This window comes from Oncorhynchus tshawytscha, linkage group LG24 (genome assembly GCF_018296145.1).
Source record: "Oncorhynchus tshawytscha isolate Ot180627B linkage group LG24, Otsh_v2.0, whole genome shotgun sequence".
In the NCBI taxonomy this organism is placed as follows: domain Eukaryota; kingdom Metazoa; phylum Chordata; class Actinopteri; order Salmoniformes; family Salmonidae; genus Oncorhynchus; species Oncorhynchus tshawytscha.
In genome coordinates this window covers 15,357,120-15,383,706 of record NC_056452.1, presented here as the reverse complement: position 1 = coordinate 15,383,706, position 26,587 = coordinate 15,357,120, and the positions used below count along the sequence as shown (strand labels likewise).

At 45.8% G+C, this 26,587-nt stretch overlaps 1 protein-coding gene across 5 annotated transcripts in view; it reads left to right on the top strand.

The window, feature by feature from the left end:
* Positions 1–26,587, top strand: part of LOC112223609 (rho GTPase-activating protein 44-like) — a 78,402-nt gene that overhangs the window by 31,975 nt on the left and 19,840 nt on the right. For all 5 annotated transcript variants that reach the window (XM_042305370.1, XM_042305366.1, XM_042305369.1 and 2 more), the window contains exon 2: positions 24,671–24,710. In XM_042305370.1, coding sequence (XP_042161304.1) covers positions 24,671–24,710 — 40 coding nt within the window. The remainder of the gene's footprint in view (positions 1–24,670; positions 24,711–26,587) is intronic.

Genomic DNA, 26,587 nt, shown 5'->3' with positions numbered 1-26,587 from the left:
TTATCTCTTAAAACTATGAATATATAAATAGCACAACTTTGTCTCATAATTCAATGGGCTTCTCTTCTTCTCCTACTTGGACCATGCAGTGCAGGTAGTAAAAGTGATTGCTGACCTCATCATAAAACTATTAACTTAACCATGTATGTTTAAAAATTACCATATTCAGTTGAAATCAGAAGTTTACATACACTTTAGCCAAATACATTTAAACTCAGTTTTTCACAATTCCTGACATTTTAATCCTAGTAAAAATTCCCTGTCTTAAGTCAGTTAGGAAGACCACTTTATTTTATGAATATGAAATGTCAGAATAATAGTAGAGAGAATGATTTATTTCAGCTTTTATTTCTTTCATCACATTCCCAGTGGGTCAGAAGATTACATGCACTCAATTAGTATTTGGTAGCATTGCCTTTAAATTGTTTAACTTGGGTTAAACTTTTTGGGCAGGCCTTCCACAAGCTTCCCACAATAATTTGGGTGAATTTTGGCCTATTCCTCCTGACAGAGCTGGTGTAACTGAGTCAGGTTTGTAGGCCTCCTTGCTCGCACACGCTTTTTCAGTTCTGCCCACAAATCTATAGGAATGAGGTCAGAGCTTTGTGATTGCCACCCCAATACCTTGACTTTGATGTCTTGAGATGTTGCTCCAATATATCCACATACTTTTCCTCCCTCATGATGCCATCTATTTTGTGAAGTGCACCAATCCCTCCTGCAGCAAAGGACCCCACAACATGATGCTGCCGTGCTTCTCGGTTAGGATGGTGTTCTTCGGCTTGCAAGCCTCCCCCTTTTTCCTCCAAACATAACAATGGTCATTATGGCCAAACAGTTCTATTTTCGTTTCATCAGACCAGAGGACATTTCTCCAAAAAGTACGATCTTTGTCCCCATGTGCAGTTGCAAACCGTAGTCTAGCTTTTTTATGGTGGTTTTGGAGCAGTGGCTTCTTCCTTGCTGAGCGGCCTTTCAGGTTATGTCGATATAGGACTCGTTTTACTGTGGATATAGATGCTTTTGTACCTGTTTCCTCCAGCATCTTCACAAGGTCCTTTGCTGTTGTTCTGGGATTGATTTGCACTTTTCGCACCAAAGTACATTCATCTCTAGGAGACAGAACGCATCTCCTTCCTGAGCGGTATGACGGCTGTGTGGTCCCATGGTGTTTATACTTGCGTACTATTGTTTGTACAGATGAACGTGGTACCTTCACACGTTTGGAAATTGCTCCCAAGGATGAACCCGACTTGTGGAGATCTACAATTGTTTTTCTGAGGACTTGGCTGATTTCCTTTGATTTTACCATGATTTATCCACATACTTTTCTGGAATTTTCCAAGCTGTTGAAAGGCACAGTCAACTAGTAAACTTCTGACCCACTGGAATTGTGATACAGTGAATTATAAGTGAAATATACTGTCTGTAAACAATTGTTGGAAAAATTACTTGTGTCATGCACAAAGTAGATGTTTTTTATTTATTTATTTCACCTTTTTTTAACCAGGTAGGCTAGTTGAGAACAAGTTCTCATTTACAACTGCGACCTGGCCAAGATAAAGCATAGCAGTGTAAACAGACAACAACACAGAGTTACACATGGAGTAAACAATAAACAAGTCAATAACACAGTAGAAAAAAAGAAAAAAAGAGTCTATATACATTGTGTGCAAAAGGCATGAGGAGGTAGGCGAATAATTACAATTTAGCAGATTAACACTGGAGTGATAAATGATCAGATGGTCATGTGCAGGTAGAGATACTGGTGTTCAAAAGAGCAGAAAAGTAAATAAATAAAAACAGTATGGGGATAAGGTAGGTAAAATGGGTGGGCTATTTATCGATGGACTATGTACAGCTGCAGCGATCGGTTAGCTGCTCAGATAGCAGATGTTTAAAGTTGGTGAGGGAGATAAAAGTCTCCAACTTCAGCGATTTTTGCAATTCGTTCCAGTCACAGGCAGCAGAGAACTGGAAGGAAAGGTGGCCAAATGAGGTGTTGGCTTTAGGGATGATCAGTGAGATACACCTGCTGGAGCGCGTGCTACGGGTGGGTGTTGCCATCGTGGACTGTGAACTGAGATAAGGTGGAGCTTTACCTAGCATGAACTTGTAGATGACCTGGAGCCAGTGGGTTTGGCGATGAATATGTAGCGAGGACCAGCCGACTAGAGCATACAGGTCGCAGTGGTGGGTGGTATAAGGTGCTTTAGTAACAAAATGGATAAACTGCATCCAGTTTGCTGAGTAGAGTATTGGAAGCTATTTTGTAGATGACATTGCCGAAGTCGAGGATCGGTAGGATAGTCAGTTTTACTAGGGTAAGTTTGGCGGCGTGAGTGAAGGAGGTTTTGTTGCGGAATAGAAAGCAGACTCTAGATTTGATTTTAGATTGGAGATGTGTGATATGAGTCTGGAAGGAGAGTTTACAGTCTAGCCAGACACCTAGGTACTTATAGATGTCCACATATTCTAGGACGGAACCATCCAGGGTGGTGATGCTAGTCGGGCGTGCGGGTGCAGGCAGCAAACGGTTGAAATGCATGCATTTGGTTTTACTAGCGTTTAAGAGCAGTTGGAGGCCACGGAAGGAGTGTTGTATGGCATTGAAGCTCGTTTGGAGGTTAGATAGCACAGTGTCCAAGGAAGGACCAGAAGTATACAGAATGGTGTCATCTGCGTAGAGGTGGATCAGGGAATCGCCCGCAGCAAGAGCAACATCATTGATATATACAGAGAAAAGAGTCGGCCTGAGAATTGAACACTGTGGCACCCCCATAGAGACTGCCAGAGGACCGGACAACATGCCCTCCGATTTGACACACTGAACTCTGTCTGCAAAGTAGTTGGTGAACCAGGCAAGGCAGTCATTAGAAAAACCGAGGCTACCGAGTCTGCCGATAAGAATATGGTGATTGACAGAGTCGAAAGCCTTGGCCAGGTCGATGAAGATGGCTGCACAGTACTGTCTTTTATCGATGGCGGTTATGATGTCGTTTAATACCTTGAGCGTGGCTGAGGTGCACCCGTGACCGGCTCGGAAACCAGATTGCACAGCGGAGAAGGTACGGTGGGATTCGAGATGGTCAGTGATCTGTTTGTTGACTAGGCTTTCGAAGACCTTAGATAGGCAGGGCAGGATGGATATAGGTCTGTAACAGTTTGGGTCCAGGGTGTCTCCCCCTTTGAAGAGGGGGATGACTGCGGCAGCTTTCCAATCCTTGGGGATCTCAGACGATATGAAAGAGAGGTTGAACAGGCTGGTAATAGGGGTTGCGACAATGGCGGCAGATAGTTTCAGAAATAGATGGTCCAGATTGTCAAGACCAGCTGATTTGTACGTGTCCAAGTTTTGAAGCTCTTTCAGAACATCTGATATCTGGATTTGTGTAAAGGAGAAGCTGGGGAGGCTTGGGTGAGTAGCTGCGGGGGGGCGGAGCTGTTGGCCGAGGTTGGAGTAGCCAAGAGGAAGGCATGGCCAGCCGTTGAGAAATGCTTGTTGAAGTTTTCGCTTATCATGGTTTTATCAGTGGTGACCGTGTTACCAAGCCTGAGTGTGGGCAGCTGGGAGGAGGTGGGCAGCTGGGAGGAGGTGCTCTTGTTCTCCATGGACTTTACAGTGTCCCAGAACTTTTTGGAGTTAGAGCTACAGGATGCAAATTTCTGCTTGAAAAAGCTGGCCTTTGCTTTCCTGACTGACTGCGTGTATTGGTTCCTGACTTCACTGAACAGTTGCATATCGCAGAGACTATTCAATGCTATTGCAGTCCACCACAGGTTGTTTTTGTGCTGGTCGAGGGCATTCAGGTCTGGAGTGAACCAAGGGCTATATCTGTTCTTAGTTCTCTATTTTTTGAACGGAGCATGCCTATCTAAGATGGTGAGGAAGTTACTTTTAAAGAATGACCAGGCATCCTCAACTGACGGGATGAGGTCAATATCCTTCCAGGATACCCGGGCCAGGTCGATTAGAAAGGCCTGCTCGCAGAAGTGTTTTAGGGAGCGTTTGACAGTGAAGAGGGGTGGTTGTTTGACTTTGGGCCCATAGCGGATACAGGCAATGAGGCAGTGATCGCTGAGATCCTGATTGAAGACAGCGGAGGTGTATTTGGAGGGCCAGTTGGTCAGGATAACGTCTATGAGGGTGCCCTTCTTTACAGATTTAGGGTTGTACCTGGTGGGTTCCTCGATTATTTGTGTGAGATTGAGGGCATCTAGCTTAGATTGTAGGACTGCCGGGGTGTTAAGCATATCCCAGTTTAGGTCACATAACAGAACAAACTCTGAAGCTAGATGGGGGGCGATGTCCTAACCGACTTGCCAAAACTATTGTTTGTAAACAAGAAATTTGTGGAGTGGTTGAAAAACGAGTTTTAATGACTCCAACCTAAGTGTATGTAAATTTCCAACTTCAACTGTATAGTGATTGTTTCAAGCAAAACTACCAAAATGATTGCTGACTAACTAAATAAATGTAATGTAAGCCCCGATCAGCATGTAGCCTACCTATAGCACAGATGAGAGTTGAATAAAGTAACTTACGCTACTTTATTCTGGTAAAACACATCCCTAATAACTCTTATTGCTGGGATTGTATTGGGACATAACGTCTGGAAATGGTTAGATGGGCTTTAAGAGGTTATTAAAGTGATAAAGAGGAGGGACTTGTCCTGAGTGACAATTCTCAGATGCGCTCTTTTTCCTTAGTGGGATAACAAATACAGTATATACCATTTTGAAAATACAATTTACTTTTATAAAATGCAAAAATAAGCAAATCACTTACATTTGACATGTATGAGGAGTTAGGCTAGGTTAGGTTGTCTTGGGAGACAGTGACTAGCATGGTCTTAGTTCAGTGCTGGTCTATAGCCTATGGATCCTAGCTCAATGTACTAACTCCTCCCTAACCACAGAGCCTGGTAGTGTGGGAACTACCCATGCAGCTATAGTACCAACCTGTCTGACCTGAGCTGCAGGTGGGTGAGTTACAGCCAACAGCCAACAGCCTGGCAGATTACAGAAGCTTGCTGGAGCAGAGCGCCATGCAAATGCGTCACTGCTAATCTGTCAGTAGTATTTCATACAAATCAGACGACAAATCAAACCCAATCAAATTATATTGGTCACATCCACATATTGAGCAGATGTTATTGCAGGTGTAGCGAAATGTTTGTGCTCTTAGCTCCAATAGTGCAGTAATATCTAACAATACACAACAATGCACAAATCTAAAAGTAAAAGTGAAATAATGGAATTAAGAAATATACAGGTGTACAGTGCCTTGCGAAAGTATTCGGCCCCCTTGAACTTTGCGGCCTTTTGCCACATTTCAGGCTTCAAACATAAAGATATAAAACTGTATTTTTTTGTGAAGAATCAACAACAAGTGGGAGACAATCATGAAGTGGAACGACATTTATTGGATATTTCAAACTTTTTGAACAAATCAAAAACTGAAAAATTGAGCGTGCAAAATTATTCAGCCCCTTTACTTTCAGTGCAGCAAACTGCTGTAAATATTAGGACGATACCGACGCAATGTAAAGGAACTCTGTGAGTGACGTCAGTACGATGCCACTTTGTGAGAGAATACAGCTGATGACGCAATGATGACATGACTTCAGACACCAGTCCAACATTGACGACTGCCACTCCCTCCCCACTAGCACTAGATAAGGCCACACCAGGCCTCTGAGACATAGTCAGTGTACTGTGACCGGTGTCCCAAACCTCCAGCGGCCTGCAACAGATTTCTCGGTCCCTCGTTATCATTCTCAGGAGAACATCAAATAAGAACCCTCCCCTAGAAACAGCACAACTTGAGAAAATTTCCTTAATTTCAAGCCTGTCCGCATAATTGTTTGCTCTAACCTATCCACTTTCAGAACTATGAACACTGTACCGGATGGAGATTTGAAGATGTGTTTGTTTCCGTATTCTCGGTCTACACCGCAGGAAACTCTTGGAACTTGGAAATGGTTTTTAGGGTGCTCATCTCCTCTCACGTTTCTCCTCTCTGTACCCGGGACAGCTATTAGTCATTCACTTTTCTAATTTTTCAGTATGAGAACTTGGCAGTGTCTGAGCTACGACCAGTCCAAATAACTGTCCCCACACCGGGTGCCAGAGCTCTCTCCGTCAACACAACACTACACTACACAACACTACACCAGGGGTAAAGTTGAAGAAACAGGGGAGTCTTGAGAGAGAGTAAGAGGGAGAGACATAAATAGGGGTGAGAGAGAAAGAAAAGGCTAAGGAAAGGAGAGAAAAGAGAGGGAACGTGAGATAAATGGATCAGGAGAGAAATACAGAGTGACATGTTGTAGGATAGAGGGGAGGAGAGTGAGAGAGAAACAGAGAGTAAAGAGCATAGATCTGTTTGCCAAATATGTGACTCTCCAGAACACCACCGTTGGCTCTGGCTCAGGCCTGATTGGGGAGTGAGAATTGAGTAGTAAAGAATCTGTCCAAACTGGCCGATAAACCATTGGTGTTGTAGGATGCAAAACAGTCCGAGGACCAGATGTTTACTACTCTGGGAAAGGATTCCCAGAGTAGTAAACATATTGACATACTGTAGTTAATAGCTCAATCTGTTGCCTGGTTACAGGATTTTTATGGTAGTAATTCTCTATTTTCTTCAAAAGATTCTTTAAATACTATTTTGTAGCAGTATAATTAGCTAATTTTACTACAAATCCTGTCCTCACAAATAAAACTGTTGTACTGCTAATACTAGCCTTGTGGTTAGAGCAACCGAAAGGTTCCTGGATCGAATCCCCGAGCTGACAAGTTAAAAATGTGTCGTTCTGCCCCTGAGAAAGGCAGTTAACTCAAAGTCCCCCGGGCGTCAAAGAGGTGGATGTAAATTATGGCAGCCCCCCCCGCACCTGTCTGATTCAGAGGGGTTGGGTTAAATGCGGAAGACACATTTCAGTTGAAGGCGTTCAGTTGTACAACTGTCTAGGTATCCCCCTAAAAATACTTTCTCAGTCTCAATGGTAGCTGCCTTCCTAGCTAATCCAATGCCAGTGGTGTCAAGTACAAGACAATCAGTGTTGTTTAGACACTATGTGAAGACAGCGACATAAAGGCCCACCATATCAGATGTCTGAGGATGGCCTGAGGCGACTCGTGTAAGTAGGAGTCAGCCGTGTCTGGGTTCAGCAGGGTCGTGTGAAGCAGTGCAGAAGTGGTAAGTACAGGGGCAGACAGAAGGCAGCAAGCCTATGTTGCATGGGTGCAATGTGTGTGTGTGTGTATTACAGACAGTCTGCTGTGATGATCTCGCTCGCTCTCTCTCACACACACACACACACACACACACACACACACACACACACGTTACACGTTACACTCTGCCCTCTACCAGCTACACAGTACCAAACATACCCACCGGTACGCTCCTGGGGGACTCTGCTATGTTTTATCCCTGTTGAAATATTGATGCTACAAGAGCGTGAAGCATCAATGTTTCAGTGACACTCGTCTTGGAGCAGCGTAGCTCAGCTACTTCCTAAACCCTTTGTTGCCCATGTCTCCTCATGGGTCTGGTGTTGCTAATGTTTGGACCATAATAGAGACTTACTGTAGGTAAACCACTTTCATTGTTTTAAGTAGAAACATGGATTTTTGTGCTTTTTGTAAAATGGCAACCCCTTGGAGAGTGGAGAAAGTTAGTAGCCTTTTCAGATGTTACTCATCTTTCCGTTAACACAAGAGGTTTTACTTTTGGCTTGGCTATGAGTGCCGCTTGTGTTTCTCAAGGTTTTGGAACACGTCTGGCGTCTCTAGCCTTGAGTCCCTCAGACTGAGTTATCTGTTTACTAGGCAGCATGTGCATTTGGCTGTGATGTCATTCCCACACCGGACCATGTGTTGTCCAGCATGGGGAGGATACAGTATATTAGTGTGATATAACTGTTGGTATGAACCACTGATCAGAATGGGGTTCTGGTTTACAATGCATATGGAGCAGGTTTGGGGGCACCAACGATTTTCAGAGTCTCTCAGTTTATGTATATGTTTATTTATCCAATCATATGAAGAATACCAAGGACACAAGGACATGCTCTGAGATTTGCACTAACACACTGCATGTAAGTCTTCACAAACATGCGGGGACACTGCACACACACACACACACACACACACACACACACACACACACACACACACACACACACACACACACACACACACACACACACACACACACACACACACACACACACACACACACATACATACATACATACATACATTCAGCAAGAAACAAACGTCCCCTCACTGTCAACTGCGTTTATTTGCAGCAAGCTTAACATGTGTAAGTATTTGGTGAGGACCTGCCTTACAACAGGTCTACAAGCCCTTAGTCCAACCTCTCTCAGCCTATTGCGGACAGTCTGAGCACTGATGGAGGGATTGTGCGTTCCTGGTGCAACTCGGGCAGTTGTTGTTGCCTTCCTATACTTGTCCCACAGGTGTGATGTTTGGATCCCGATCCTTAGGCGTCTCACAGTACGGACATTGCAATTTATTGCCCTGGCCACATCTGCAGTCCTCATACATCCTTGCAGCATGCCTAAGGCACGCTCACGCAGATGAGCTGGGACCCTGGGCATCTTTCTTTTGGTGTTTTTCAGTCAGTAGAAAGGCCTCTTTAGTGTCCTAAGTTTTCATAACTGTGACCTTAATTGCCTACCGTGCCACAGGTGCATGTTCATTAATTGTTTATGGTTCATTGAACAAGCATGGGAAACAGTGTTAAAACCCTTTACAATGAAGATTTTATTTGGGTTTTTCAAACTATCTTTGAAAGACAGGGTCCTGAAAAAGGGACGTTTCTTCTTTTGCTGAGTTTACATACATATATCCCGATTTTAGCATACAAAAACACCCTGTACGGGTTTGAAGACTCGATGAAGATTTTTGTGTTTCTCCCTCTCACACACACATTGTACCACATGACCTTGAAAGCACTGAAGATGTGTTTGTTCTGTATCCATGTGTATATGTGTGTGACAGATCTCAGCTCAGTAGTTGGTGACAAATGAAAGCTTGGCCTCCATCTAGCTCTCTCACCACCGTGTTTCCCCATTAGTGAAATCACTCCTGTTTACTCCAAAGCTGCATGCATCATCAGACGACATTGCCACTTTCCCCGACCCCGCTGTGGAACGGTTGTTACCATGGCAACCCATTCCCCACATCCAGGGTTGCCATGTCTGCAATTGTCCCGCAAAATTGGCCTACTTTGAAAACAATATTGCGTGTGAAAATGTATTGGTCGCGGGTTGTGGGTTTTTGGGCTACTTCTAAATTGCACTGTGGCCACCATGGCATGAAAAGTGATGTGATAACAATCAAATCAAATCAAATTGTATTGGTCACATATACGTGTTTAGCAGATGTTATTGCAGATGTAGCGAAATGCTTGTGTTTCTAGCTCCGACAAGTAATATATAACAATTTCACAACATATACCCAATACACACAAATCTAATATATAAATATATGGACAAACAATGTTAGAGCGGCATAGATTAAGATACAGTAGAATAGTACAGAATACAGTATATACATATGAGATGAGTAATGCAAGATATGTAAACATTATTAAAGTGACTAGTGTTCCATTTATTAAAGTGGCCAGTGATTTCAAGTCTACGTATATAAGCAGCAGCCTCTATGTGTTGGACTAGTAACCGGAAGGTTGCAAGTTCAAACCCCTGAGCTGACAAGGTACAAATCTGTCATTCTGCCCCTGAACATGCAGTTAACCAACTGTTCCTAGGCCGTCATTGAAAATAAGAATTTGTTCTTAACTGACTTGCCTAGTTAAATAAAGGTAAAATAAATTAAAACACATTTTTAAAATGTGCTAGTGATGGCTATTTAACAATCTGATGGACTTGAGATTGAAGCGGTTTTTCAGTCTCTCTGTCTCAGCTTTGATGCACCTGTACTGACCTCGCCTTCTGGTTGATAGCAGGGTGAACAGGCAGTGGCTCGAGTAGGTGTTGTCTTTGATGACCTTTTTAACCTTCCTGTGACATCGGATGCTCTAGGAGTCCTGGCGGGCAGGTAGTTTGCCCCCCAGTGATGCGGTTGCGTGCGGTGCAGTTGCCGTACCAAGCGGTGATACAGCCTGACAGGATGCTCTCAATTGTGCATCTGTAAAAGTTTTCACAATTGAGTAGCAATAGCTAGCTTATACAGAGACACCCATAGGATACATTTGGCAATTCCTGTCTTGCTGCACCCCCCAAAAATGTGGCTAGTTTTAAGGCCTTGTTGGGCGGATTTTGAGTGGTCATTGGCCTGGACATTTTATCTAGACCTTGCAACCCTGCCCACATCCCACCTCCGATGCTGCAGAGTGAAGTATGGTGTGTAATCTAAATTCACTTGGAAGAATTCTCTTGGTGCACTCTTGTGTCCTTGAACCAATGGCCCTCCTCAATAGACTGTACTTTAATGTAAGGAACAGAGTTACAAGGGGAAACAGAAATCTACTAGCTTGGGTACCAGTTTAGCTAACATTCCATGCTAGAAATCTACAGCATGGTAACATTGACAGTTACATTTACCAGTGTGTGAGGCATGAACAAATGCACGACTGTCTGTCTCTAATAACACTCCTTAGTCATTTCCTGCTGTTTGTTCAAGCCACAGGGAGCAACCATGACATGATTACTGCTTTATTGATTGGTGTACTGTGTGCCTGTATCACGCAGGTGTGGGGGGAAACCCAGTGTGTAATTGAATGGTGTGATGAAGAGCCTTTTTATTTGTCCCAACGTGACTCTTCTCAAACACGGCTGCTATTGGTTAAGTCGTGCCACGATGTCATGAAACACGTGGCTTGTGACATCAGACCATGCAATGCCTCCATAAATCCGTAGGAAAAAAGGTTGTTTTTGGAGAGTGCCAATAATATCCTACTATTTAGATTTTCGTTTGAGGATCACTGCAATACATTTGTCCAGTAAATTGTTGGAAACGGTCTCTAAATTTGATATTGTGATGTGGCTGCCTGAGTTTTTTTCTTCTTCAACTGTTCACATTTCGACCAACCAGGTTATTCATGTGAAAGAGTGTCTGGTTAAATCTCAGTTTCTCAGTGGATTCTGTCACTCTCCTAACCCTGCTCCATTAGTCATTGGGTTAGAGGAGCGCCTGGCTAAACAGGGACCACATAGGGAAATGGAATTATGGGAACTTGAGCCCTACCTCCCATCCCATACCTACTGTACCTACCGTATCCTACACACACACATGGTACCATAAATCCCAACATAGTGCTTATCTGCTTATAGAGTTCATAGCAATACAGACAACCAGGCTTGATCCCCCCCCACATACCGTACTGCCGGAGCGCTGCCGGCACTTAACAGCGTTAATAAGGGATTTAGGACCCATTCATAGCTGACAGGTCCCTAATAATGCTCAGGAAAGCGATGCTTTAACTAGTGATTTTGATGGGATCCCGACATCACGCTAGCAAGCTTTAGTTAGTTAACTAAGAGATGCTATTTAGCTTTTAGCATCCTCCCATAGGGATGCACTGCACAAACGGCTAACTTACAGCATCATTAGGATCTTTAGTCTTTAGCCACAGTAGCCAATGATAGGACAGTCCTTGGTCCTTGATTGTGTCCATGTTGACACTCAGGTTTCAGACAGGGAGAGGTGTATGTCTGGATGGAGGGGCTGATTGAGTTGAAGTTTTTTATTTATTTTATTTCACCTTTATTTAACCAGGTAGGCTAGTTGAGAACAAGTTCTCATTTGCAACTGCGACCTGGCCAAGATAAAGCATAGCAGTGTGAGCAGACAACACAGAGTTACACATGGAATAAACAATTAACAAGTCAATAACACAGTAGAAAACAAAGGGGGGAGTCTATATACAATGTGTGCAAAAGGCATGAGGTGGTAGGCGAATAATTACAATTTTGCAGATTAACACTGGAGTGATAAATGATCAGATGGTCATGTACAGGTAGAGATATTGGTGTGCAAAAGAGCAGAAAAGTAAATAAATAAAAACAGTATGGGGATGAGGTAGGTGAAAATGGGTGGGCTATTTACCAATAGACTATGTACAGCTGCAGCGATCGGTTAGCTGCTCAGATAGCTGATGTTTGAAGTTGGTGAGGGAAGTCTCCAACTTCAGCGATTTTTGCAATTCGTTCCAGTCACAGGCAGCAGAGTACTGGAACGAAAGGCGGCCAAATGAGGTGTTGGCTTTAGGGATGATCAGTGAGATACACCTGCCAGACAAGGCAGTACAAGGCAGATTAATGAATCCTTAATGAATCCTTTGGTGAGAGTAGACATTGTGTGTGCGTGCATGTGTGTGTGTGTGTGTGTGTGTGTGTGTGTGTGTGTGTTTGTTGCTAATGTAACATAAGTTTAATGTTGCTGGTGACTGGGGGGGGAACAAGTTGAGGAGCTTGTCCATGAGTATTCAACCAGGCTTGAAATGATTGACATGTCCCCTTTGCCTATGGTCATGAAGCTAGAGGCTGTGAGAGACCTCAACGGCCTGTGCAACTGCACTGAAGTGGAGCTCAAATGGACACGGACTGATATGCAAACTGAGCCAGTGACTGCCTCTGATGCAGTAGTGGCAGACCCCTGTGTTGTTGTGGAGGCTTCTGTCATCCATGTTGGAACATCTCATGTTCCAACATCGAGGACAACACTCCTTGGTATCAGACGGATGTAGCTGAAAACTGAGGCTGCAGGGGAAACTCATTGCTCTGGATTGTGCTGACCATTCTGTCTCCCTTTCCATGTACCAGAATTCTGCCATTGGCAAGGTTCCACCAACAAAATATAACCTAGCACTCTGGTAGTCTGCAAACCATGACCCATTTTGTATTCTGCATGGGTCAAATGTAATGGAGTCTGTTGCCCATGTTGTGAATGGTTGCTGTTCATACAAGAATGTGTACATTGCTAGACATAATTGCCTTGTCAAAGTGATAGCCAGCGAGGTGAGACAGGTCATCTCACCAACAGCACACATCCATAAACATTCTTGTGTAAGAGGAAGCTGGTTTGATGTTGATGATCATGTGTTTTCCTATGTGCCAAATACGCCCTGATGTTGTTGTTTTGGGGGCAGGCCAGGGGAGGTGCTCATTTTGGAAGTGGGCTGCTCATTTGACGGCTACATGGAGCAGGCCTTTGCCGACAAGCTTCTTAAATACCAGCCCCTCGTGGCAGGATTGGACAGCCTGGGGTGGAGGTGCAGGCTGGTAGTGCTGATATTTAGCAGTCTCGGCCGCATACACAGGCTTGCAGTGCCTGGCCTCCAGATTGCGGGCCTGACAAAAACTAGGGCAAAGCAGTTGTGTAGGTACTGCTCTGTTTCAGCTGTCACGGGCAGCCTAACTGTTTGGAGAAGGAGTTGCTTTATGTGCCCTTTAGTGCCATGCATACAGGGACCTTTGAAATGTTTGGATCCGTTTTTAATGTCAATTTGGTCGATGGATTCAAATCAAATCAAATCAAAGAACAGTTGAAACTGGAGAAACTGGAGCAGCAGCACGGTCAGGTGGACTGGGGACAGCAAGGAGTCATCATGTCAGGTAGTCCTGGGGCATGGTCCTAGGGCTCAGGTCCTCCGAGAGAGAGAGAAAGAAAGAGAGAAGGAGAGAATTAGAGAACGCACACTTAGATTCACACAGGACACCGAATAGGACAGGAGAAGTACTCCAGATATAACAAACTGACCCCAGCCCCCCGACACATAAACTACTGCAGCATAAATACTGGAGGCTAGATAAAGTATTTGAAGTGTGTGTGTGTGTGTGTGTGTGTGTGTGTGTGTGTGTGTGTGTGTGTGTGTGTGTGTGTGTGTGTGTGTGAAGGGCCATTTAAATTGGCTGGTCCACAGCCTAGATGAGGAATGGAGGAGGGACAGGGACCCATGCCAGGAGTTGGTTAGGGTGCCTCTCTCTCTCTCTCTTCCATAGGGAATTCCAGCAGTGATGTCAGAAATTGCTGCAGTGTTCAGTGTTTGCTGCTAGTCCCTGACTGCTGTAACGTACAGTATGCAGATCTAGCTGACTGACGCCCTGAGGCAGCACTGTAACTGTGCAGTATGCAGATCTAGCTGACTGACGCCCGAGGCAGCACTGTAACGTACAGTATGCAGATCTAGCTGACTGACGCCTGAGGCAGCACTGTAACTGTGCAGTATGCAGATCTAGCTGACTGACGCCCTGAGGCAGCACTGTAACTGTGCAGTATGCAGATCTAGCTGACTGACGCCCCGAGGCAGCACTGTAACTGTGCAGTATGCAGATCTAGCTGACTGACGCCCCGAGGCAGCACTGTAACTGTGCAGTATGCAGATCTAGCTGACTGACGCACTGTATCCCAGATCTAGCTGAAGCAGCACTGTATCTGTGCAGTATGCAGATCTAGCTGACTGACGCACCCCAGAGGTAGCACTGTAACTGTGCAGTATGCAGATCTAGCTGACTGACGCAGTATGCAGATCTAGAAGCAGCACTGTAACTGTGCAGTATGCAGATCTAGCTGACTGACGCCCCGAGGCAGCACTGTAACTGTGCAGTATGCAGATCTAGCTGACCTGTGCGCATCTGACTGTGCAGTATGCAGATCTGAGCCAGCCCGAGGTAGCACTGTAACTGTGCAGTATGCAGATCTAGCTGACTGTATGCAGATCTAGCCCGAGGCAGCACTGTAACTGTGCAGTATGCAGATCTAGCTGACTGACGCCCCGAGGCAGCACTGTAACTGTGCAGTATGCAGATCTAGCTGACTGACGCCCCGAGGCAGCACTGTAACTGTGCAGTATGCAGATCTAGCTGACTGACGCCCCGAGGTAGCACTGTAACTGTGCAGCATGCAGAGAAAAAGGACCAGTACATAAGCCTATATGGCCAAGACTAGACTGACTCTCTTTTTCTTGTTGATGAACTCTAAAGAATACAGTCCTGATATTCTTACAAATAAAAGTTATATTAGCCTAAGTTACTGGCTACTTCCATATGTAATCTACCCAACCTCTGTCTCTGGTTGTATCTGTAGCAGAAGTGTGTGTGTGTGTGTGTGTGTGTGTGTGTGTGTGTGTGTGTGTGTGTGTGTGTGTGTGTGTTGGCTGGCTAAATATGTGCTGGGGAATTAAAAACATGTCTACAGAGAGAGCTAGAGCTCAGATGATAGCACAGCAGCTGCCATGTGGGATCTGCTGCTCTGAGGAGGCGGTGTTGCATTTCTCAGCCTCTCTATCCCTCTGTGCTGTGTGAGTGTGTGCATGTACTGTCGGCTAGCTAGAGTTATGTCTATTTTCTTAACACATTTCAAGTAGTGTTTGGCCTACAGAAGGAAATGTTAGCCTTGTTTTATTTTCCTCTGTGAATCTTTGTGTGTGTGTTGCATGATCTGTCTGTTGGAAACATTAGATGGGAAATTGCTTCTGACTGGCAGAGAGCCTCATCAGGCATTCACTGTAACAAAAGCTTAACCTCACATCACACAGCGGATGTTGCATAGCCTGAGAGAGGGTTCATGTGTGTCGGGATAACTCAACTCCTATTTCTCATATGCAGTCGTTTGCTTGTAGACTGAAAGTAATGATTTCTGGTCACCACACCTTGTAATTGGATTGTCAGCATTAGAGAACCAATTTCATTTTTGTGAACTTAGGTTTACAATTGTACTTAGAAAATAAAGACAACTGGCATGGACAAAAGTATTGCCACCCCTGAGCCAGTACTTGGTTGAACAGCCAAGATAACTGCAGACAAACTCTTCTTGTAACAATGAGCTTGCTGCAACTTTCTACTGGCAATGTGGCCCACCTTTAAGCAGCTAACTGCTCTAAATTAATCAATGTTGTGGAGTACCCTCCACCAACTGCTGTTTTCAGATCTCGCCTTTGGTTTTGGATGTAATTCAGATCTGGCCACTCCAGAACAGTTCAGCATCTCTTCTTGAACCATTCTTGAGGGCTTTTTTGATGTGTGTTTGGGATTGTTGTCCTGCTGGAACACCAACAACCTTCAATGGAGAGCCCGTTTTTGGACACTGGGTTGAACATTGGACTTCAAAACAATATCTGCTGATTTCATGATGTCTTGCACACATTCAGTACCAGAGACAGCAAATCAACCCCACAGCATGATCAAATCTCCCCCATCTTTGATTGTAGGGAGGGTGTTCGTTTCATTAAATTCTTCATTTGGTCATCAGAAACACAGCGATGATCTGTTTAGCCAAAGAGCTCTCATTTTGTTTCATTGGTCTACAGAACATTTGCCCCCGGATATAGGCTTGTTTAGTTTTACTTTTAGAAGTTCAATCAGGCTTTGTTGTGTCTCCTTCAGCAGTGGAGTCATCCTATGTTGACCAAAGACCAAATGCAATCAAACATGGGGATGTTCGATAATGCTGTGGGGTTGCTACGCTGTCTCTGGTTTCTGGAGGCCTTGAATGTGTGCAAGACATCATGAAATCCGAAGATTATCGAGGTGTTTTGGAGTGCAATGTTCAACCCGGTCTCTGTTGAAAGTTGTGGGACTTCCAGCAGGACAACAACCCAAACACACATCAAAAGAAGCCTGGAATGATTCAAGAAGAAATGCTGGACTGTTCTGGAGTGGTTAGCAAAGAGTCCAGATCTGAATTCCCATCCATAACCTATGGCGAGAGCTGAAAACAGCCGTTGAATCTCTTAAACATTGAAGAATTAGTGGGGCAAATTGCTAGTAGAAAGGAGCAGCAAACCCATTGATGGCATTTATCTTGGCCAAAGGCTGTGCCACCAAGTACTTGCTCTGAGGTGCCAATAATTTTGTCCATGCCATTTGTCTTTATTTGCTAAATAATTATTTTTAAACTTAAGTTCACAATAATGACATTTGTTCTCTAATGTTGAAAATCCAATTGCAAGGTGTGGTGACCCAAATGTGTGTTTTTTTTTCAACTTATTTCAGAAGAAATAGGGAACTATTTAAGAAAAGTACAAGGGTGCCAATATATTTGGCTGCAACTGTACATCCTCTGTGCAGGGTGTGGTAATATGGGTTGAAAGAACTTCATAGGCGTTTGCAATGATAAATATGTTATCTTCATTCCATTGATACGCATTCTTTATGTCATATAGCCTACTGGTTCATTGGATGAGGAGGGGTTCATGAACAAGTCATATGCCTACTGTCGGGACTGGTGTCATATGTCATGGAACCATGCCCCCTGGTGGTTATTGATGGCATAACAGTTCAAACAACCAACATTTCTTCATATGCACAAGGCATGTAAAATGTAAAATAGGCCATACTCGCTCTGTTGTCATTTCAAATTTGTGAGAGAGTGTGACATCTGCTGCTTCATGGCATTTCTCTAGTCTAGCCCTTCATTCATCATGCAGCCTCTAAAAAGAGAGGACGAGAAAGGGGCGTGTGTCTGTGTGTCTGGTCTCAGTCTCTGGAGGCTGTAGCAGGTGTTCTCTCTTCGTAGCTGTGATCGATCATACAGTTGAGCCAGGCAGACGGTCAGACCAGCCTCAGATCCGGCCTGGGAAATTACTTTCTGTGTGTGTGTGTGTGTGTGTGTGTCTATGTGTGTGTGTGTGTGTATGTGTGTGTGTGTGTGTGTGTGTGTGTGTGTGTGTGTGTGTGTGTGTGTGTGTGTGTGTGTGTGTGTGCGTGTGTGTGCGTGTATGTGCGTGTGTGTGTGCGTGTGTGCGCACATGAGAGAGAGAGAGTGTTCCAATGTGCCCAGTCGCAAGGATTCACTGATTCGTAATCCGCTCATTGAACCACGCCTGTGTTTGTATGAGTGAGTCATTGCCTCATGGGAGAATTCAAATGCTGGAGTAAATCTCATTCACAGTTCTCTCCAGTCCTGCTAATGGCTCAGGATTTGAATCCAAGAATAGAGGGGCCCGCCACAGCGATATACATTTGGTAACTGTTATGCCCTCAGGTTTACATCCAGGAAGAAGTACACAAATTATTGATATGATTGTTTACAAATGGAGAATACTGTAATACTGTTAACACTGTACTGTAATGTACTCTTCACACACACACACACATTCACATGCACACGCATTTACAAACTCACCCCACCCCTACACACCTTCCCCCACTAATGCACAGCTACATTTGCTAAAGTGCTGAAGTGTGTACTGCAGTAGCTACAGCAGAAGACATAGGGAACCACACACTGCTACTCTCAGCACAGAGAGGCTGCTGAAGATGGGAAAAACAAGTCTCCACTCCAGCCACTCCTGTTATTCATCAGATCAATACACTGGGCCTCGCGAGCCGAGAATAGAAGGAGCCTGAGATATAGAACCGCTGCCTTAGGTGAGCAAAAAGAACTGGATACTGACTAGGAGTCTGAGCAGTTGTCCCATCCATCAGCTCTAGATCTATGCTTGGCTTGTCTGCATTAACCTCATTATGAGCTGCAACTGCTCCGTCCACAGACATACAGGGCCCTTTCTCTCTCTGCCTGTTCTTTCCTATTTGGTTCTATTCCTGTCAGGACACGGATAGAGAGAGCGAGATAGAGGAGGTGTGAGAGGGGGTGGAAGTGAGGGAATAGGTGTGAGATAGTGAAAGGACCTGACAGTCAGGTCTCATTCTTGTCCCTTGTCCCTTCCCGTGTCGCTGACGCTCTCTCAATTCAATTCAATTTCATGTCCCGGTTCACCGGACACCCCCAGTCCCCTTCGGTAGCGGCCGACTCACCCGCCCATAGGTGCGTCATGTGGCCGTGGCTAACGGGGAAAGGGGGTGGAGCCAGTCGGGCGCAACCCAGGCAAAAAGGACATGCGGGGAACCGGGCTAGGACCGATGACATCCTCGCAGAGAGAAGGGAGATGCGGGAGGCGTGAGCCCCCTCTACCCAACCCACAGCAGAGTTTGGTTTCCGGAGCTCAGCCCTATGCCGGCGGCTGGCAACCCGTTAATGATCCTTCCGCAGGTTCACCTACGGAAACCTTGTCACGACTTTTACTTCCTCTAGATAGTCAATCTCTCGTTTCTATCATTGCCCGAAACCAGTCAACCAGTCAGTGTGCTCATGTTTTGTCCCCCACTCTGGGGACATGTAGAATAGAATGAAAAGCAATGCTCAGTCAGACTATAATAAATAAGGGATAGGTCTGTTTGTTTGAGTGAGGGTGGAGTGCTTATTGGAAGAGGTCTGGGTTAGTGAACTAGAGTGAACTGTGATTTGGTATTGTTTAGTCTTTACCTGAATGATATCTGTAAGACCAACACTACTGCCATGTTACTAGTGTTTACTTTCATGTTCCAGAGGACTCTGCTGCTACACTGTTGTGGACTTGAGTAAGCAGTGGTAAAGATCCAAACTAGATGGACTCAAGTGGCTCTCATTTCCTAGCAATGAGCTGACCTGTCCTACAACCTGTCTGTCCCGCAGAGGGGGCTGGTGGTAGGAGCTATAGGAGGACACGTTTGTTGTAATGGCTGGAATGGTTTCCATTAGAGGTCGACCGATTATGATTTTTCAAAGCCGATACCGATTATCGGAGGCCCAAAAAAGCCAATGCCGATTAATCGGCCGATTTTTTTGTACATAATGACAATTACAACAATACTGAATGAACACTTATTTTCACTTAATATAATACATCAATAAATTCAATTTAGCCTCAAGTGTTACGGTTTTCTTCCGTCGAAAGAGAGTCGGACCAAAATGCAGCGTGGTTAGTTCGATACATCTTTAATGAAGACAAAAAACACGAACTATACAAAAACAATAAACGTACGTGAAAACCGAAACAGCCTAAACTGGTGCAATAACACAGAGACAGGAACAATCACCCACGAAACACTCAAAGAATATGGCTGCCTAAATATGGTTCCCAATCAGAGACAACGAGAATCACCTGCCTCTGATTGAGAACCGCCTCAGGCAACCATAGACTTTGCTAGAACACCCCACTAAGCCACAATCCCAAAACCTACGAAAAACCCCCATATATAAACACAACACAAAATATATGTGGCCTGACCAAATAAATATAGAAAACACAAAATACTAAGACCAGGGCGTGACAGAACCCCCCCCCGGTCCGGGTGGGTGTCTGTCCACGGTGGCGGCTCGGGACGTGGACCCCACTCCAACCAAGTCATAGTCCCCCTGTAACGCGTCCTTTGATTGGCGACCCTCGCCGCCGACCCTGGCCTAATAACCCTCACCAAGGACCTCACTGGACTGAGGGGCAGCTCGGAACTGAGGTAGAAGCTCGGGACTGAGGGGTAGCTCGGGACTGAGGGGTAGCTCAGCACTGAGGGGAAGCTCAGCACTGAGGGGAAGCTCAGCACTGAGGGGAAGCTCAGCACTGAGAGGATGCCTAGTACCGAGAGGAAGCCCAGTATTGAGAGGAAACTCAGGCAGGTAGTAGGCTCTGGCAGATCCTGGCTAGCTGGTGGTTCTGGCAGATCCTGGCTGACTGGCGGATCCTGGCTAGCTGGTGGTTCTGACAGATCCTGGCTGACTGGCGGATCCTGGCTGACTGGCGGATCTGGAAGATCATGGCTGACTGGCGGATCCTGGCTGACTGGCGGATCTGGAAGATCCTGGCTGACTGGTGGATCCTGGCTGACTGGCGGCTCTGGAAGATCATGGCTGACTGGCGGATCCTGGCTGACTGGCGGATCTGGAAGATCATGGCTGACTGGCGGATCCTGGCTGACTGGCGGATCCTGGCTGAATGGTGGATCCTGGCTGAATGGCGGATCTGGAAGATCCTGGCTGACTGGCGGATCCGGCAGCGCTGGAGAGGAGGAAGGCTCTGGTAGCGCTAAACAGGCGGGAGACTCCGACAGCGCTGGAGAGGAGAAAGGCTCTGGCAGCTCTGAACAGGCGAGGCGCACTGAAGGCCTGGTGCGTGGTGCTGGCACTGGTGGTACTGGGCTGAGGACACGCACAGGAAGCCTGGTGCGAGGAGCTGCCACCGGAGGACTGGTGTGTGAAGGTGGCACAGGATGGACCGGACCGTGAAGGTGTACTGGAGAGCCTGAGAGCAGGAGCCTGAGAGCTCTTCTGGTGAAGAGTGTGTGAAGCAGGCACAGGACGTGCAAGGCTAGGTAGGTACACAGGAGGCCTAGTGCGTGAGGCTGGCACACTCTTCACCAGCCGACTAACACGCACCTCAGGACGAGTATGGAGCGTTGACCCAGGTGCCAACAAATCCCCGACAAGCTCCGTCGGGCGAATATCATACCTAAAGCACCAAACTAGCAACTCCCTCATAACTCTCTCCTCCACTTTCCCCATTAACTCCTTCACAGTCTCTGCTTCACTCACCTCCAACACCGGCTCTGGTTCTGGTCTCCTCCTTGGCTCCTCACGATAAACAGGGGGAGTTGGCTCAGGTCTGAACCCTGACTCTGCCACACTCTCCCTGAGCCCCCCCCCCAAAAAATTTTTTGGGGCTGACTCTCGGGCTTCCATCCGCGTCGCTGTGCTGCCTCTTCATACCAGCGCCTTTCCGCTTTCGCGGCCTCCAGTTCTTCTTAGGGACGGCGATATTCTCCAGGCTGTGTCCAGGGTCCTTTTCCGTCCAATATCTCCTCCCACGTCCAGAAGTCCTGTGATCGCTGCTCCTCACGATAAACAGGGGGAGTTGGTTTAGGTTTAAACCCTGACACTGCCGCACTCTCCCTGAGCTCCCCCCCAATAAATGTTTGGGGCTGACGCTCGGGCTTCCTTCTGCGCCGCCGTGCTTGTCTCTTCGACTCCATTCTCCTAAAGCCCTCTTCGCACTGCTCCAGCGAATCCCAGGCGGGCTCCGGCACTCTCTCTGGGTCGACCGCCCACCTGTCTATTTCCTCACAAGTCGTATATTCCAACCTTGGTTGCTCCTGCTGCCGCTGCCTGTCACCATACCAGATACTTGTATGCTTGTATGCTCAGTCAGATTACATGCAACGCAGGACACGCTAGATAATATCTAGTAATATCATCAACCATGTGTAGTTAACTAGTGATTATGATTGATTGTTTTTTATAAGATAAGTTTAATGCTAGCTAGCAACTTACCTTGGCTTACTGCATTCGCGTAACAAGCAGTCTCCTTGTGGAGTGCCACGAGAGAGAGGCAGGTCGTTATTGCGTTGGACTAGTTAACTGTAAGGTTGCAAGATTGGGTCCCCAGAGCTGACAAGGTGAAAATCTGTCATTCTGCCCCTGAACGAGGCAGTTAACCCACCGTTCCTAGGCCGTCATTGAAAATAAGAATGTGTTCTTAACTGACTTGCCTAGTTAAATAAAGGTATAAAAACAAACAAAAATAAATAAATGTGTTTCTAGTTTCCATATGTTTGATGTGTTTGGTACTGTTCCATTGATGAGCCTGTCCTCCTATATCTCCACCCACCAGCCTCCTCTGCCATCCCACTACCTGTCTAACCCGCTGCAGGTGCTTATGTGTAGACAGAGAGGGTAATCTCAGGCAATGGAAGTGCCTTGTCCACACCTTCCCTTAAGCACAGTTTTAAGCACAGTTTTTTTCCTTGAGTGAGTTAGTGAGTGAGTGAGTGAGTGAGTGAGTGAGTGAGTGAGTGAGTGAGTGAGTGAGTGAGTGAGTGAGTGAGTGAGTGAGTGAGTGAGTGAGTGAGTGATTGAGTGTGTACACCATGTGTGTACAAACATGTCATTTTTTTATTTCTCAAAAGTTGTTTAATTTGGCTTTTTTTATTATACAGATAATACAGACAGAACAAGTAGAGGGCAAAACACACACGGATCCCCTACCAGATCAAACCCACCCCAACCCTCCATGTTCCAACAGAACACACACGGATCCCCTACCAGATCAAACCCACCCCAACCCCCATGTTCCAACAGAACACACACGGATCCCCTACCAGATCAAACCCACCCCAACCCTCCATGTTCAAACCACGGATCCCCTACCAGATCAAACCCACCCCCATGTTCCAACAGAACACACACGGATCCCCTACCAGATCAAACCCACCCCAACCCCCATGTTCCAACAGAACACACACGGATCCCCTACCAGATGTTCAAACCCATCCCCCCAAAACCCTCCATGTTCCAACAGAACACACACGGATCCCCTACCAGATCAAACCCACCCCAACCCCCATGTTCCAACAGAACACACACGGATCCCCTACCTCCATGTTCCAACAGAACACACACGGATCCCCTACCAGATCAAACCCACCCCAACCCTCCATGTTCCAACAGAACATCCACACCAGATCCCCTACCAGATCAAACCCAAACCCCCAACCCTCCATGTTCCAACAGAACACACACGGGTCCCCTACCAGATCAAACCCACCCCAACCCTCCATGTTCCAACAGAACACACACGGATCCCCTACCAGATCAAACCCACCCCAACCCTCCATGTTCCAACAGAACACACACGGGTCCCCTACCAGATCAAACCCACCCCAACCCTCCATGTTCCAACAGAACACACACGGATCCCCTCAAACCCAGATCAAACCCATCCCCCCAATCAAACCCCCATGTTCCAACAGAACACACACGGATCTCCTACCAGATCAAACCCACCCCAACCCCCCATGTTCCAACAGAACACACACGGATCCCCTACCAGATCAAACCCACCCCATCCCCCATGCTCCATCAGGACACACACGGGTCCCCTACCAAATCCGCATATTTTTGCCATGGCACCGACAAGCATAGATGAGACCAGGCAGAAAGATCCCACAGTAGAGACAGCCAAATGACTCAGCAGTTCTCCAAGGCCTCCTGCAATGCTTCTTAGAAGGGAAGATGGAGAAACAGAACACGGAGAAGTAGCAATGATTTATGACCCACAGAAAACACTGTTTCAAAGCATAATGGAAAGAAACCCATGAGAAACCCATGTGTTCCTACTTACGTGACTCAAAGTTGAAGGTGATGCAGCATTTCCCCCGTATTTTCTGGAAAATGCGGTTATGACCATGAGTGAGTTCTCATGAGTGAGTTCTCATGAGTGAGTTCTCATGAGTGAGTTCTCATGAGTGAGTTCTCATGAGTGAGTTCTCATGAGTGAGTTCTCATGAGTGAGTTCTCATGAGTGAGTTCTCATGAGTGAGTTCTCATGAGTGAGTTCTCATGAGTGAGTTCTCATGAGTGAGTTCTCATGAGTGAGTTTGTTCACCTTAGTGATGATATAAAGCAGAATCATTCTCCATTATCCAAAAGTAACTGACAAAATGACAACATGGCTAAAAAGAAGTTACAGAAAACCAATGTTTGTTGTACAGTATTGAGCAAGATTCTGTGACGTTGAGCGATGAGGGAGTGGGGTGATTCGCTACACACCATAAGCGTCCCAAAAAGAGCTGGGCCTTGTTTGGTCTATAAGGCAGCCAAGTAGTTGTTGCTCAGAAGAACGTTATGTTTTCTCTCTCTCAGCACTCCGAGAACAGTAAAGTAAACATTCCTGTTACATGGCTATAGCTCAAGGCATCATGGGGGAAATGAGTCATCCGCATGGAACTGCACTCTGTGATGTAATAACGTTGATTCAGCGGTATGTGCATACATTTCCCATTCCCACGGTAACTTGTTAGAGAAGGTATCCCCTAATTCCCCACTCCGCCCTAATCGCCTTTCCTCTTCTTCTTCATTGCAGAGCTGAAAAAACTGAAGTATTAAGTGAAGATCTGCTACAGGTAAGAGTCAAAGGGAGGTTTTGTTAGTGTGTGTGTGTGTGTGTGTGTGTGTGTGTGTGTGTGTGTGTGTGTGTGTGTGTGTGTGTGTGTGTGCTTATAAAGGCCCAATATAGGCCTACAGAATATGCCTGTTTGTTATGTGTCTGTGAACTGCAAGTATATATGCAGTGCTTTCGGAAAGTCTTCAGACCCCTTGACCTTTCCCACATTTTGTTAGGTTGCAGCCTTATTCTAAAATCGGTTAAATCCATTTTTTTATTCATCAATCGACATACAATACCCCACAATGACAAAGCAAAAACAGGTTTTTAGAAAGTTTTGCAAATGTATTAAAAAAACAGAAATATTACATTTACATAAGTATTCAGACCCTTTACTCAGGACTATGTTGAAGCACCTTTGGCAGCGATTACAGCCTCGAGTCCTCTTAGGTATGACGCTATAAGCTTGGCACACCTGTATTTGGGGAGTTTCTCCCATTATTCTCTGCAGATCCTCTCAAGCTCTGTCAGATTGGATGGGGAGCGTCACTGCACAGCTATTTTCAGGTCTCTCCAGAGATGTTCAATCGGGTTCAAGTCCGGGCTCTGGCTGGGCTACTCAAGGACATTCAGAAACTTGTCCCGAAACCACTCCTGCGTTGTCTTGGCTGTGTGCTTAGGGTTGTTGTCCTGTTGGAAGGTGAACCTTCGCCCCCAGTCTGAGAGCTCTGGAGCAGGTTTTCATCAAGGATCTCTCTGTACTTTACTCTGTTTATCTTTCCCTCGATCCTGACCAGTCTCCCAGTTCCTGTCGCTGAAAAACATCCCCACAGCATGATGCTGCCACCACCATGCTTCACCGTAGAGATGGTGCCAGACGTGACGCTTGGCATTCAGGCCAAAGAGTTCAATCTTGGTTTCATCAGACCAGATAATCTTGTTTCTTATGGTCTGAGAGTCCTTTAGGCGCCTTTTGGAAAACTCCAAGCGGGCTGTCATGTGCCTCTTCTGTCTGGCCGCTCTACCATAAAGGCCTGATTGGTGGAGTGCTGCAGAAATGGTTGTCCTTCTGGAATGTTCTCCCATCGCCACAGAGGAATACTGGAGCTCTGTCAGTGTGACCATCGTGTTCTTGGTCACCTCCCTGACCAAGGCCCTTCTACCCCGATTGCTCAGTTTGGCCAGGCGGCCAACTCTGAAAGTCTTGGTCGTTCCAAACTTCTTCCATTTAAGAATGATGGAGGCCACTGTGTTCTTTGGGGACCTTCAAGGCTGCAGAAATGTTTTGGTACCCTTCCCCAGATCTGTGCCTCGACACAATCCTGTCTCGGAGCTCTAGGATTTTTTTTTTCTCTGACATGCACTTTCAGCTGTGGGACCTTATATAGACAGGTGTGTGGCTTTCCAAATCATGTCCAATCAATTTAATTTACCACAGGTGGACCCCAATCAAGTTGTAGAAACATATCAAGGGTGATCGATGGAAACAGGATGCACCTGAGCTCAATTTCGAGTCTCATAGCAAATGGTCTCAATACTTATGTAAATACTTTTTTTCTTAAATATTTAAAAACCTGTTTTCACTTTGTTGTTATGGGGTATTGTGTGTAGATTGATGAGGAAACAATTTAGAATAAGGCTGTAATGTAACAAAATGTGGAAAAATGGAAGGGGTCTGGATACTTTCTGGATGCACTGTACATACCTCTTTTCTGAATGTGAAACTCTAACCCTAAAACAGAGTATGTTTTGTGTGAAATGGGTGTCGAATTACCGAAGGCAAAGTTAATCAGCTCCAAAATGGAACCTCTTTAATTAGAGACAAAGGCTGAACCTCCCCTCTGATTTACTGAGTGAGCCAGACTACAGGCTACAGATGTAGGATCTTAATTTGAT